The sequence below is a fragment of the Lagenorhynchus albirostris genome, chromosome 18, assembly GCF_949774975.1.
Source record: "Lagenorhynchus albirostris chromosome 18, mLagAlb1.1, whole genome shotgun sequence".
NCBI lineage: Eukaryota > Metazoa > Chordata > Mammalia > Artiodactyla > Delphinidae > Lagenorhynchus > Lagenorhynchus albirostris.
In genome coordinates, this window is record NC_083112.1 from 391751 (window position 1) to 407122 (window position 15372).

Here is a 15372-nt window from a genome sequence, read left to right on the forward strand (position 1 = left end):
CGTTTGTGTACAAATTTTTAAGTGGATGTCTGTTTTCAGTTCTCTTGAGTATGGACCTAGGAGTGGCATTACTAAGTCATATGGTGACTATGTTTACCATTTTAAGGAACTGTGAAACTGTTTTCCAAACCAGCGGCATCATTTTACTTTGGTACTAGGATTGTACAAGGGTTCCACTTTTTCCATATCCTCACCAAGACTTATCTTTTTTCCTAGCCACCTTAGGATAGGTGTGAAGATACAAGTCCCTTATCAGATATGATTTGCAAATATTTTCTCCCATGCTGTGGGTTGTCTTTTCACTTTCTTGATGGTATCCTTTGAAACACCAGAGTTTTAAATTTTGATGGAGTCTAGTTTATCCTTTTTATCTTATTTTTTCTTTTGTCACTTTTGCTTTTTGGTGAAAGAAGTGTTTTCATAAGTAAAATTTTATCATTTAAAATTTTAAGTAGAATTTAATTCCTATAATTATAAAAATGACATGCTTGTTGTAAAGTGTTTTGTAACAAATCAGTAAAATTCAACAGTAGGTAGTCACTTCTTGCTGAAATCTAAGTGGTTCAAATGTTTTGTTTTGCCACCAGTTTGGAAATGTTAAATAGTAATAAGTGAGTCTACAAATTTGAATATGATTGTTTTAGTATTAATCACCATATTAATCACCATATTCAAGTTTTTTTTAACTTACTAAAAGAAAAATCCCCTATATTTTTATATGTATATTTCTTTTAACAACTGCTAACTGCCTTGATCCTCTTTGGAATCATATAACTTTTAATTACTCCTCATGCTTTTATAGAGCTTAAGAGAGAGCACACTTTTTTCATGATTTTTAACTTAAATCTTCCTTTGTCATTTCATATATTAGTTTTTATTATAAAATACTCTAAAAATAAATGAAATATCACAGAAATGTGAAAAGAAAGAAGTTGCCCCAATTCTACATCTTGAACACCCCAGTCCATCCCACTAAGGAGCCGCAATTTGTTAATCATTCTTCTAGAGTTTTATGTGTTATATGTAAATATTATATATAAGTAAATATTCCTGTGGGGTTTTTTTTTACACAAAATCTTTTTTTGGGGCAGGGGACAAAAGATTGCTAAAGATCTTTTGATTATTTATCACATTTTGGTCCCACTACAACAAAATTATTTTGTGATTTTCAGTGTCTCAGCTAGATTTTTGCTAAATGAAAGTAAATTGACACTGTAATAAGCTTTAATAACGTGATGGGTTTCTGTAATAGTCACTCTGAAATTGGAATTTATTTTTGGTGTTTTAGGAATTGCTCTTGCCTGAAACAGAGACTCCTGTTTTACCGCCATATTTGTCTTCACCTCTTCCTCCCCCTGGAGAGCTCTACGCTGTTCAAGTTAAGCACGTTGTCTCACCCAGCGAAGTATGTGATTCCAGTAATGCTGGTGGTTAAAAACATGACAGGCAGTCTCGGTCTTTAACTCTAGGGTTGATTCTCCACATTTCCATCTTCCTGATTTTCATAGCTGACAGCTGGTGGCCGCTAGGTTGCCTGCCCTATAATGTCCTCTTCAGACACTTGTTTGTACTTAATGAGGCAAGTGTTCCTTAATCACTGTTGGGTTTTCCAAGTATTGTGTAGCTTTTTCAATCACATATTTAGATTGGGACTTCCCTGGTGGCGCAGTGGTTGAGAGTCCGCCTGCCGATGCAGGGGACATGGGTTCGTGCCCCGGTCTGGGAAGATCCCACATGCTGCGAAGCAGCTGGGCCCATGAGCCGTGGCTGCTGGGTCTGCGCGTCCAGAGCCTGTGCTCCGCGGCGGGAGAGGCCACAGCAGTGAGAGGCTCGCGTACCGCATAAAAAAAAAAACAAAAAAAAAACAAAAAAAAAAATATTTAGATTGTTAAGTTGGAACTTATTTCCACCTGTGAAATCTTATTAAACATCTCATTCCCCTGTCCTCTTCCTACATTGAACTTAGGTGCTCTTTATTCACTGTTTTTCCATACCACTTATCACCTTGTAACAACACACTGTGCCACTTCCTTATTTTCTTTGTCTGCTTCTTCCCACTAGAATGTAATTCCATGAAGGCAGGGATTTTTGTCTGTTTTGGTCAGAGGTGTATCCCTAGAACCTAGAATACTGCCTGATATAGCAGGCACTCAGTAAATATTGACTGAATGAGTAAGTACACTAAAGAAAATTCAATTATATATGCTTGGCTAACAAGAGAGAAAGAAATGACAAATTAAGTGGCCAGGCAGTCCCTCAGCCATTTTTACACAGTAAACCATTCTTTTCACAGACAAGAAGAATTTGCTCCATAATTTCATCAGAGAACATAGTAGTGCAAACTATTGTTGGTTTTTATGATTTTTAATTAGTTATTAGTCGCCACATAAATTACCCCAAATTGAGCAGCATAAAACAACACACGTGAAAGTCGGGAATCCAGGATCTCGGGTTGCAGTCGGGGTGTGTGTTGGGGGGTGTGCAGGATCCACTTCCAGAGCCTGAGTGCTGGGCCCGGCCCCGCGGGCCTCTCCTGGGCCTGCTGGCGCGGGTCTGCACGCTCCCCTGGTGGGCTGAGCGCCACCAAGGCAGAGACCACGCCTTTGACAACCTGGGCTCGGTGGTCACATACCGCCGCCGCTGTCGTGCTTTACAGTCACAAAGAGCAAGTCTGGTTTGCTGTGGGGACTTGACTCTGTGAGGACTGTGAGGCCGTTGCTGGGGACTGGCTGCGCAGTCGTTCTGTCCACATCATGAATACTAAAAATTACAGAATTTGAACTTTTTCCCTTCCCTTCTCCCCACTTAGGTGTATATTTGCCTTGACTCTGTAGAAAACTGTAATCTGGTTAAGCAGCATGATGACACAGTTGACAGTGGAGTCAGCTGGGAACCTGAGCCTGAGAGCCTTGAGGAAGCGCTAGGGAGGTTCAATGTGGATGTGGAGACATTCCCTCCTCTGACGGACTTCAGAACAGGTACTAAACTTTCAGAGTAAAATGGGATTCCTAATGAAGCCCCTGTTTTGTTTCAGTGCTGACGAGACTGGGTTGTTTCTAAGGTTAACTGGTATTTTTATCACCCTCACTTGATATGCATGGTCTCTTGCCTTGGGGCGCTTTTGTTTTTCAAAGCTCAGGTCGAACTGTAACATTGACTGCATGAAGATGGCTTTTCTGAGCTTGCAGTTTCGCCAGTAGCTCAGATTGTGAGTTGTTACTTGGACCTGAACGGCACTTATTTTAATTACAAGCCACCTAAGCTGCTAATTGTGGTGTGGGTAAGCAGAACTCAGATCGTGTTGAGTCCTGCCAGCATGGGTGAAACCCTGCTTTTTTCCCTTTCTATTTCCCTATCTTTATTAAATACATGGCATTCTCCTATGAGGAAAATGCATCTAGTTACTGGTGATGACGGTGCCTGAATACAAGGAGTGGTGTCTACACATTTTATCAGTATGTGATGTATAGGGATGTATTCATCCTTGGTATTTTGTTCCTATCAGAGGATAATTTAGCAAAGGAAAACATCGGTCTGACGTCCTGTCTGATTTTACTTAATGAGATTTTAATCACTTGTGACCCATGTTTGGCTGATGAACACCACTTGCTGTTCCCTCTGCCTGGAAAGTTCTGGGATGTGTAGCAGGGTCTCTGCTCAGCTATCCCCGAATGGCAGCTCTTCCCTGATGCATCCCACCCCACCCCCTCCTCCCCTCCTCCCCCCCTCCCGGCCTTTAAGGCAGCACCACAGCAGGGACTCTGTGCCACAGCACTTAAGGAGGGCACCTGGCACAAATAGGTGCTCTTAAGTATTTGCTCAATGAGTGAAAAAATAAACTCACTGTCACTTTTCTTTTGTAAATTAATTTATAATCTGGAAGAAACAATTCCTTCCTCACTGTGCTCTTCTCTCAAGGGAGGCTGCACCAACAGTCCATGAGTAATGTGATAATTCACGGAGCTATACATACATGTGTTTTTTTTTTTTTTTTTTTTTTCGGTGTGTGGGCCTCTCACCGTTGTGGCCTCTCCCATTGCGGAGCACAGGCTCCGGCCACGCAGGCTCAGCGGCCATGGCTCACGGGCCCAGCCGCTCCGCGGCACGTGGGATCTTCCCGGACCGGGGAACGAACTCGTGTCCCCTGCATTGGCAGGCGGACTCTCAACCACTGCGCCACCAGGGAAGCCCATGTGTGCATTTTTTCTATGGTGGTTCTTCAATTAAGTATGCATATGTACAAATTGATTCATAGACAAGTGCTTATTAAATATGTACGGAATCTATATTGAAGGAGTTGAATAAGGAATCTATTTAGGTAACACATTGAGGATATGTGGTTGAAGTGGGTTGGGAGTATATTGTGAAGAACCCTGTAAATTGCAGTCTAAGGACTTGGTACTGCAGACAGTTAAGATGCCATTGAATTAAACTACAGAGCAATGGAATTGGATTGGAGGAGAAGGAAATTAAAAGTAGGAATAACAGAAACCATTTTACTATCATTTGCAGAAGACAGCTGCCCAAAGGAAAAAAAATCGGGGGCATATAAGAAGTGGGAACAATGGAAGGATGGTTTAAGCCTTGGGTGGTGGAAGAACTAGGACTCTGAGAACGGAGAGGTGTCTTCCTTCCAGCCTTTTCCTAACTTAGGAATTAAGAAAAACAAGGTTTATAAAGTATAAACAGAAAAAAGAGCATAAGCCAACATGTGGCTGTTGAGTGTTTAATTCTGAATGGGTAATTGGTGATTATATTTTCTTTGTACTTTGCTGTATTTTTTTTAAAAAACGTTTTTAAGAAAATAAAAGGCAATGTGGGGCTTCCCTGGTGGCGCAGTGGTTGAGAGTCTGCCTGCCGATGCAGGGGACACGGGTTCGTGCCCCGGTCCGGGAAGATCCCACATGCCGCGGAGTGGCTAGGCCTGTGAGCCATGGCCGCTGAGGCTGTGCGTCCGGAGCCTGTGCTCCGCAACGGGAGAGGCCACAACAGTGAGAGGCCCGTGTACCACCAAAAAAAAAAAAAGGCACTGTGATTTTCCCCTTTTTGTCTTTTCAGAAATGCCTTGCCTTGCAGAATATGATGATGGCGTATGGTACAGAGCAAAGATTGTTTCCATTAAAGAATTTAATCCTCTGGCTGTCCTGGTACAATTTGTTGATTATGGATCAACTGAAAAGCTGACAATAAACAGGTTAAAAAAACAAAAATGTAAACTTAGTTGAATTAGGATTCTTAGTTTTCTATTCTTTTTTTTTTTAATAATTGAAAAGATTTTGCCTCTTTTTTTAAAAGAAAAAATCTATTTTAAAGCTGCTTATATATTGGGAGTATTTTCTACCTAAAAGTTATTTTTTATTGTGATAAAATATACATAACATAAAATTTACCATGTTAAAAAATAAATTTTAAAAAATTCTTAGAGAAAAAAATTTACTTTAGCCATTTTTAAGTATACAATTAACTGGCATTAAGTATTCAGTGTTGTGTGACCATTGCTACTGTCCATTTTCAGGACTTTTTCATAACCCCAAATAGAAACTGTACCCCTCAATAACATTCCATTTCGTTTCCTTCAGCTCTCGGTAACCCCTCTTCTACTCCCTGTATGAATTTGCTTATTTTAGGTTCTTCATCAAGTGTAATCATAAGTATTTGTCCTTTTATGTCTGATTTATTTTACTTAGAATGATGTTTTCAGAGTTCATCCAATTGAAGCATGTGTCAGAATTTCATTACTTTTATGACTAAATAATATTCCGTTTTTACGTATATACCACATTTTGTTTATCTGTTCATCTGTTGATGGACACTTGGTCTGTGAATAATGCTATGAACACTGACATACAAAGAGCCGTTTTGAGTTCCTGCTTTTAGCTGTTTGGGGTATTATACACCTCAAAATGGAATTGCGGGACCATATGATAATTCTGTGTTTAACTTTTTCAGGAAATGCCAGACTTTTCCGTAGTAGCTATACTATTTATATTTCCACCAGCAACGCACAGGAGTTCCATTTTGTCCACATCCTTGCGGACACTGTTATTTTCCAACTTTTTTTATTATTGTTTGTGATACTTTTTTAATAGTAGTAAAATACACATATCATAAAATCTAACATCTTAACCATTTTTAGAAGTACAGTTAAGTAGTGTTAACTTTCTTTACATTGTTAGTGCAACCAATCTCCAGAACTCTCTTCATTTTGGAAAACTGAAACTAACCCTTTGCCTATTAAACGATCCCTCATTCCCTCTTCATCCAGCCTGTCAACCACTGTTCCGCTTTCCCATCTCTATGAATTTTGATTGTAGGTATCTCATACGTCTTTTTGTAACTGGCTTATTTCACTTAGCATGATGTCAAGGTTCAACTATGTCATAGCATATGTTAGAATTTTCTTCATTTTTAAGGCTGAATAATATTCCATCATATGTATATAACACATTTTATTTATCCATGCACCCATCAGTGGATACTTGGCTATTGTGAATGATGCTATGAACATGGGTGTACAAAAATCTCTTCATGACCCTGCTTTAAATATACTCAGAAGTGGAGTTGCTGGATAATATGCTTATTCTTAGTATTTAGAGGAACCACCAAACTTCCCCACAGTAGCACTTTACATTCCCACCAAATGTCCAAGGGTTCCAGTTTTTCTCTGTATCCTCACCAACACTTATCTTCCGTTTTTGTTTGTTTGCTTAATAGTAGCCATCCTAATGGGTATGAGGTGAAATCACATTGTGGCTTTAATTTGCATTTCCCTGATGATTAGTGATGTTGAGCACCTTTTCATTTGCTTGTTGGCCATTTATATCTCTCTTCCTTGGAGAAATGTCTTTTTTAATGTGTATTTTCTCTCATTCTGTACGTTGCCTTTTCACTCTGTTGATTGTGCCCTTTGCACAGTTTTAAATTTTGATATTATCAAAATTTTTTCTTCTGTTGCCTGTGCTTTTGGTGTCATATCCAAGAATCACTGCCAAATCCAACACCATTAACTTTTCCTCTAATTGTGACATTCCTAACATTTTAATTTAAGGATTTCTTTTGTGACAGACTTCGTCAAATTCCTCTTCATCTTATGCAGTATCCAGCCCGAGCCATAAAGGTTCTCTTGGCAGGGTTTAAACCTCCCTTAAGAGATGTAGGAAAGGCAAGAATACCGTACTGTCCCAAGTGGAGCATGGAAGCGTTGTGGGCTATGATAGACTGTCTTCAAGGAAAACAACTTTATGCTTCTTCCATGGTAAATATCTGTCTTAATTAGCCAAAATACTTTCAAAGCTATTTCAAGGATCCCTGTTAACTTTCTAAAGTGCTTTTTATCTCTGCAGCTCTAGATGCAAAAACGCTTTAAAGCATTTGATGTTGTAAATACTATAGGATTAATCTTAAGGCTTGTTCAAATGTCTTAGTTTATATTTTACAACCTTTTGATTAGCCCTGCAATGATATAAAATATCAGTGATGTAATGACTAAGATGAAAAATGATCAAGATTAGTATCCTGTAATCAAAGAACTGATAATGAGGAAAACATGTAAACTACTAATACAAGGTAGAATGAAATAAATGCTATAAAAAAGGTATAGGTATCTTTGGGGTGTGGGTGTGGGGAGAGAAGCAGGAGCGATGAATTCTGTCTGGAGAGATCAGGGTAGGGTGTTTGAGCCCCTGCTTAGGAGGCACTCGAGTGCTTATTCAGTTAAGTACGACCGGGAGAAAGTGACATTTGAGCTGCATCCTAAAAGTAGAAAAGACCAGAAAGGGGATTCTGGTCAGAGTCAGAGAAAGGTTCAAATGGTGCTCATAACTGTACTGACTTTGAATTGTTTAATGCAGTAGAAGGTCCAGAAAAGAAAATTCAGATCATGCTTGGTATAAATATGCTTTCTACTTGAGGCTTAGTCACAAAGGGGTGGCGCAAAGGCCATATCTGGCTTGTAACCATGTTTGATTTAGTGCACAGCTGTTATAAAATTGGAAAATTATACAAAAAGTCTTATTTCTAAGTACTACAAAATCTTCTGGAATGACAGCTAGCACCAGCGGGGCAACAGCAGTCCCTCTAGGTGGGAGCATGCTCTTCGGTTCACCCTAGTCCTCACCACTGCTGTTTCAGTCCAGCTCGCCCTGGTTTGGGGACCCGAGATCTGGGGGATTTCTGATATACTGGCTGTGACAAGAATGAGCTCTTAATGGAGCAGTGCTATTACTAGAAAGTGCTTTTTCAAAACCTCTGTACATACCACGTTCCCGTGTGTGCAGTGGTGTAAATAGCTTATGCAGGGTTTCTCTCAAGAAGCCAGTGAAAATAACAGATGTTCTTATAAATACATGTGTATTCACCTCTATGAGTAACACTCAAAATTTGCTGACTGTATGCATAAAGGTATGCTTTATGTGTAGAATGTAAATGAATTTTAACAGAGATGGTAGTATTAAAGCCCACTGGCTCAATCTAGGAAAACTTTGGGGAGAGTTACATTTTAAATAAAGTAAAAGATGGAAAGAATGAGACTTAGCAAGAAACCATCAAGATACCTTTTGAAAGTAACAGCGTATAAATTATAAATAAACTTAGAGAATGCCTTGTCCCTCCTGCCAGTTGTAGGAGGAACAGGCAGCAAAGACATGATGGTGTTTTCTTGACATGTATCTTTTTAATTTTAGGCTCAGGTACCAGAACAAATAGTGACATTATATGAAGATGAACGGTATCCAGTTCATATGTCATTAGTAGAAATGGGGCTTGCAGACCAAGATGAGTGATGTAAGTACCACGACTTCTTGTTCACCCTTATAGTCAGCATACGGCAAGTGACTGATGTAGCAGAGATTCATACTGAATTGCCCTGAAAAGCACCTTTGGCCTTTCCTTGACTTGTCAAAGGAATGACAACAAAGCTCGACCAGAGTCTCTCTTGTAGATCTCTCCTTCATAGGCCCTTCTTACCTATTGAGTACCAGCAACAGAGAGGTTCCATAGCTATAAAGACACTTGGGACGGCTGTCCTGACCATTCATGGTGCCAGATGGTTATGGGGGCAAGGAGGAGAGCAGCAGAAAGCAGGCACTATGAATAATTTAAGCACAGAACTCTATGCTACACGTGCAGCACTACTGGACAATCAGTGCCCTGATAACAAGGTTATTAAAGTCCTTCGGTAAACAGCTCACTCTTTATCCATTCACATAAATGTAATGTGATTCAGTAACTGTATTTGAACCTTAAGCAAAGGTTTAAAATAACACACCTTTTGTTTTTCAGGTTTACAGTACAGAGCATCTATAGCAGCCCAGAAGAAAGTTTTCTGTTATATGTAGACCGTTTCAGGCTTATTTTTCTTGACTTGTTCTGCAATAGTGCTGGGCTTTTTTTTTCTGTTCTTTACATGCTGAACTGTTAGGAATTGTTCAAAAAAAGTTAATAAATATTTGCTTTCAAGTATTTACTTATTTTATTTTACTGTAATTTTTAAATGAAATATTTCAGGCACGTTAGAAAAAACATATTTAGTTCATTTTATAACTAATGTACATTCAGCTGAAGAAATAAGACATCATCAGCATGGTTGTAGGCCCCTGTTCTACCCTTCCCCATTCATTCTGTTTCTTACAGAGGAGGTGAATACTGTGAATTTGGTGTTTATCATTCTTATATAGCGCTTTATAATTTTATTGTATATGCACACATCCATAAACAAGAGCTCTGTATATTTTTAAGTGTGTGCAGTATCACACAATTACCTTTTTCCCCTACTTTATTTCCACTATATAACGCATATTGGTATGCATAGCTCTATTTTATTCACTTTCACTGTTACATCCATCTGTGCATATAATTTATCCTGTTAAGATATTTAGGTCGTTACCAGTTTTTTCTCAATTACAGATACTCTACTGTACAACCCCTTATGCACCTGTGAGGGGTTTTCTAGTAAATATACTTTAGTGGAATTTAGTACTAGGTCATGAGGCAACTGCTTTCCAAAAAAGGGATTTTACCAGCTAATTCTACCATCAGTAGTCCAAGTTCCTTGCCAGCATGTGGTGTGGCCAGACCATTGTTTGCCAGTTTATGACACGAACGTAAAAAGGTACCTCATTGTTGAAATATGCATTTACTGGTTTTAGTTTATTGCTTATTAATATCCTTTGTTTGTAATTACCTATTTTAACTAATAGGGATTCTTTATATATTCTGGTTACTAATCCTTTGTCAGATACGTGTTTCTTTTCCTAGGCTGTGACTTTACTCTCTTTTGTGTTATCTTTGGACAAACAAACTTTTGACTCATCAACCTTTTAAGGTTTGTGCTGTGTCTCATTTAAAAATCTTTGTCTCAGGAGCTCCCTGGGTCTAGGGGTTAGGGTTAGGCACTTTCACTGCTGTGGCCTGGGTTCAGTCCCTGGTCTGGGAACTGAGATCCCCCAAGAGGTGTGGCACAGCCAAAAATAATAATAATTAAAAAAATAAATAAAATTTAAAAATCTTTCTCTATTCCTGAGGTAATATATATAATTATTTATTTTCTTTGAAAAGTTTTTTGTTACTCAGTTTTAAATCACCTGGAATTAATACATGTGGCTTTTTTAAAAATACTGAGTTACTGCCAGCACTACTGTCAGACTGCACTAAGTGACTAGGCCAAACTTACTATGTAAATCTACTTGTAGGTGACTTGCCCCCCACCCCTTCAAGGACATCTTGCTTCTGTCAGCCCCGCCTTACAGGTAATAAGGTCAAGGCACCTGTGGTCTATCAATCAATCAGTTAACACTGGCTGGTTAGTTTTCACGCCCCGCCTTTCTCAGCTGTCACCCTCGTGACAACTGCTTTTTCCTCCCATGAGATTTATCTGCACTCATAGAATGAACTCTTCTGCCTGTTTGTTTTACTGTTTATTTGTACTCAGTCACTGTTTTAACTTCCAATTCTGTGACCTCTGTGGTAGATAATGCTTTACTTTTAGTACTAATTGAGCACAGTAATATTTTGACTGGAGAAATCCTCTTACTCCTTCAGTAAACTTTCATAATGCTTTACTTTTAGTACTAATTGAGCACAGTAATATTTTGACTGGAGAAATCCTCTTACTCCTTCAGTAAACTTTCTAAGCAAGCCCTTCATAGGCCTGGCAGGGGGTGGGAAAATCTGTGATACTGTGCTTCTTGTACTTCTTGGCTCTCATAACCATCTCCAACCAATGAAAGCATCCACTTGTTAAAAGTCTATACTGGTTAGAACCATAGAAAGACAAGGTAGGTGAACTAAAAATGAAAGCTGTCCCTGTGCATTTCAAACATTATGAAAAAATTCCAAACAATCTTTTCCATTTATATATACACACAGTACATATAAATTAAACCACAGAATCCACAAGAAAAATGTACATTTTTTAAAGAAGAAAATCAAGTTAATGTTATTTCATGATTAGCCACACACAAGGATCATGACAACTTTGTGTCCATTAGAACATTACCATCCTTGTCTTTAACTCTTACGCGACCAGATGAATATTTGGTTTCTTGAAGACCGTTTGCATACACAGTTTTAACAGTGCCATCTGGATACTCCCGTCTCTTGAACTGGGCCGTGTGTAGTTCTCGTTGGCCATTACTAAACTCTATGATTTTGTTGCCATCTCTGTAAATTTAAAGTAGAATTTAATTTCTTTAAAAATACGGAGTATATACAGCAGGAGAACTCTGGCAGTTATTCCTTCTCCTAGAACATCCCTGGTCCTTATATAGGTATAATTGGGACTCCTCAGCACAGAATGGTTTTTTCTGTTTTGGTTATTTCTCAAATTTTATATGAACACAATGGCTCTGTGCCACATACAAGTGTTAGCCAGTGCCCTATCAAGTGTGGCCCTAGGGTGTCAGCATCACCCAAGGGCTCATTAGAAACGCAAATTATTTGGCTGGGGCCCAGCAACCTGCTCTTGAACAGTCCCCTCCAGCTGATTCGAGAACCACTGCTATAAGTGAAAAACGGCAAAGTAATCCTGAATGAATTGCATATTTGAAAGCTGCTAAGAGAATAAAAGTCTTCATCACAAGAAAAATGTGTAAGTATGTGTAATGATGGAAGTTAACTAGAATTCTGTGATCATCTTGCAATATATACCAATATCAAATCTTTGTTGTACACCTGAAACTAATGTTATGTCAGTTATATCTCAATTAAAACATGATAATCCTGAATGAATTAATACACGGGATGTGCTTTAGTGTAGATGAAAAAAGACTTGCCATGAGTTAATACTTGAAGATGGACAGACGGATATGGGGACCTTTTCATATTATTTTCTTTCTACTACAGAAAATTTCAATTGAGTCAATTTTTTTGAAAAGTTTCTAAAATCAAAGTGTACTGTACACAGAAGAAATAAAGTTTGAGGAAAATCTTTAGTTGAGCACCAGATAAAGTTTCAGACCACATTAAGGGAAAAACACAATCATGACCATGAAAAGTTCCTACATTATTGCCAAGTTTATATCACAGAATTCAAGTTAATGGGTACTTAAACTGTTACACTCCAGGAGAGGAGGGTGAAACTAAAAACAGGACTCTCGATTTGACAAAACTCCACCAAGGTTTCAATTAAAATGGTGCTTATAAGATGCTCTTCACTGTGGATTGAAGAAGTTGACTCTAACTTCAAGACATTTAACACTCAGAAGGAGAAAGAAAGATAATTGTTGATTTTAAGGAATTGGCTTAGGGTGGCCAGAGAGTAAAGTGCTTACGCTGGGACAGGGAGACCCAGATAATCAAAATACAGAGTCTGGTTATTGTTAAAAATTGACAGGGCAGCTTTCCTTCCTTGTGTCTCACTCACTGTTTTCAAATTTCACCAGATTGATTTCTAAACAAATACTTGCCATTTGCCTTTCGTGAAGTGCTGTTCAGACACCCTTTAGAGGTCTGTAGGCTAAAGATTATCCTAGACGTTACAATGCATTTATCTCAACCTCATCCTAAACTCCAGAATGCTGAAAACATGTCTCACCTGCTCTCAAATTCTGAACTCAGTGAAATGTTGAATGACTTACACAAATGTTTTAAGATTTTTAAAATTCAACTGGTAATAAAAGTTGAAAACTAGAAAATCTAGAAACAAAACAGGTAACGTACCGTTGCCCTCTGACGATTGTACCATCTGGGAAAATGCTTTCTTCTTGTCCATCAGCAAACAAGTTTTTGACAGTCTGATCAGGAAACGTGATTTCTTTTCTTCCATCTGGGAAATGTTTTTCTGTAGAAAAAGGGGTTACCATAAATATTTTATTTTTAAAGAAAGGAAGAATGTAATAACTGAGAGGGCACAGCAGGTTTTCACCTATCTGTCCGCTTGAGAAATGTAAGACTTCCAGTCCTTCTGGGTACGTGGTGTGGGTGGTGTGTGTGGCTGCGTAGTAGTAGATCTGCAAAGACACAGAGTCAGCACTGCCTCCTCTTCAGAGGTGTTTACGCTACGGACAAAACACGCCCGTGGAAACCTACCACTCTCCCATCCGGCATGACCTGCTTGACATCACCGTTGAAGAAAGTGACAGTGACCGTCTTTCCATCTGCACTCGCTTCTTTTCGGGTTCCATTTGGAAACAATATAACACGGCACCCATTCTTATAAACTTTTTCTATCTACAAAAAAAAGAAAAACCAGGACTATCAATATGTAAAACTTCCTGAGACCACACGACAAAAATATCCCTAATACTTTTAATTGCCTACTTTGACATTTTTCATAATAAAAATTAAAACATTTCTCAGAGGGAGAGAAAAGTTGATAAGTTCATAATAATCAGCTTCACCTATCTACACATCACTGTTCTTAGGTCACCTGTTCCCCCAAAACAAACTTTTTTTTCAAGCAAACTGCAGACATCACTTCTCCTGTAAACATTTCAACAGGTATCTCTAATGGAAGTACTTTTAACATAACCAAACCGTTATCATCCCTAATAAGCTGTAATTAATTCCTTCATAACCATATTTTCCATAAATGCACACAAAGAAGGCCTTTTACAGTTTACTTGAATCAGGATCAAAACAAGATCCACACACACTTGATGTGTCTCTCCCCTCAATTTCTAATGGTCCCTTCCTTTCCCCCTTTTTTAATGACAACTGTTGAAGGAACTGGGTCACTGAATATGTAACATTTCCCACACTCTGGATTTGGCTGATTGCTTTTCCATTATAGTGTCATTAAACATGTTCCCACATCACTTTTTCCTTAAAAAACCCAGTAGTTAGCTCTCGAGGCTTGATTAAATTCCAGCTGAATTACTCTGACAAGAGTACTTTTTAGGTGCAGCAGTGGGCCTTGTATGGCAGCACGTCCAGAAATCCAGTAGGTATGCGCTGCCTCCTGACCTCAGCACTGAGTGGGTGGCATCACGAGATCCGTCAACCTTTCGTCTAAGGTTTTAGGAGCCACTGATGACTACCTAGACCCTCGTGTCATCAGAAATTGTAAACTGGGGATTCTCTAATTTTCTCATTCCTCTTCCATTCATTAGCTGCGATTCTTCTTCTAAAAAAGAAAACCTTCCCTCGTCAACAATTTGTTATCCTGAAGTAGAGTTTGTACAGGAAGAGCCTAACAACTTACTTCTGACTGTTGGTCTTGTCCTTCACTCATTCCTCAAGATTTGCAGTGAACTTTGGCCTTCTGATTTCTATTAAAGTGGATCAGATTAGAGTACTTGGAAAAGTACATGTTCTATAAACCCGAGGAAAAATTCCCTCATCACCTCCTCAGTAACCCTGTTTATGTTCCTCCTCTTGTCATTTTCACTTTTTAGCTGGAACACCCAGCCAGGCCGTTTTCCCACTCAAAACCTTTCCTAAGCACAAGAATAAAATTGTCAGGCTGGGGGTGGAGAGCAGCTGATCCAGGAAATATTTAAGGAAGCCTGCAGGAAGGGTAGGGCCGAGAACTGAGGTTTTGAAAAGTACCAAGGATTACCAAGGCTTCTTAGCTATGTCTGGAGAAAGAACAAGAGTTTAAGCAACTGGATTGTATTCCTCCTTTTGTTGCATCATCTCTAAATTAGAAATGGCAGCTAAATGCATGCTGTCCATTTAGTATTTTCATAGGGTCCCAAGGTTCAAACCGAGTCATGTGCCAAGGTCCTCAGCCCCATCAAGTCTTGAAGATCAATTATTTCAGAATCTGTTTCAACTCTTTTTTTTTTTTTTTTTTTTTGTGGTACGCAGGCCTCTCACTGTTGTGGCCTCTCCCGTTGCAGAGCACAGGCTCCGGACGCGCAGCCTCAGCGGCCATGGCTCACGGGCCCAGCCGCTCCGCGGCATGTGGGATCCTCCCGTACCGGGGCACGAACC

At 39.1% G+C, this 15372-nt stretch overlaps 2 protein-coding genes across 5 annotated transcripts in view; one reads left to right on the forward strand and one right to left on the reverse strand.

The window, feature by feature from the left end:
- Window positions 1–9419, forward strand: part of RNF17 (ring finger protein 17) — a 102980-nt gene extending 93561 nt beyond the window's left edge. Inside the window, exons 29-34 of the mRNA XM_060128932.1 lie at window positions 1289–1405; window positions 2810–2978; window positions 5059–5194; window positions 7066–7255; window positions 8682–8781; window positions 9280–9419. Of these exons, the coding sequence (XP_059984915.1) occupies window positions 1289–1405; window positions 2810–2978; window positions 5059–5194; window positions 7066–7255; window positions 8682–8780 (711 nt within the window). The 3' untranslated portion in view covers window position 8781; window positions 9280–9419. The remainder of the gene's footprint in view (window positions 1–1288; window positions 1406–2809; window positions 2979–5058; window positions 5195–7065; window positions 7256–8681; window positions 8782–9279) is intronic.
- CENPJ (centromere protein J) overlaps window positions 8687–15372 on the reverse strand; it is a 56649-nt gene continuing 49963 nt past the window's right edge. For 2 of the 4 annotated variants that reach the window (XM_060128937.1, XM_060128933.1), the window contains 5 exons: window positions 13525–13665; window positions 13361–13445; window positions 13156–13276; window positions 11495–11658; window positions 8687–9411 (listed from right to left, as the gene is read on the reverse strand). In XM_060128937.1, coding sequence (XP_059984920.1) covers window positions 9326–9411; window positions 11495–11658; window positions 13156–13276; window positions 13361–13445; window positions 13525–13665 — 597 coding nt within the window. In that variant the 3' untranslated portion in view covers window positions 8687–9325. Of the gene's footprint in view, window positions 9412–11052; window positions 11659–13155; window positions 13277–13360; window positions 13446–13524; window positions 13666–15372 lie in introns of those variants that run through there. The other 2 variants (XM_060128934.1, XM_060128936.1) reach the window with 2 other exon arrangements.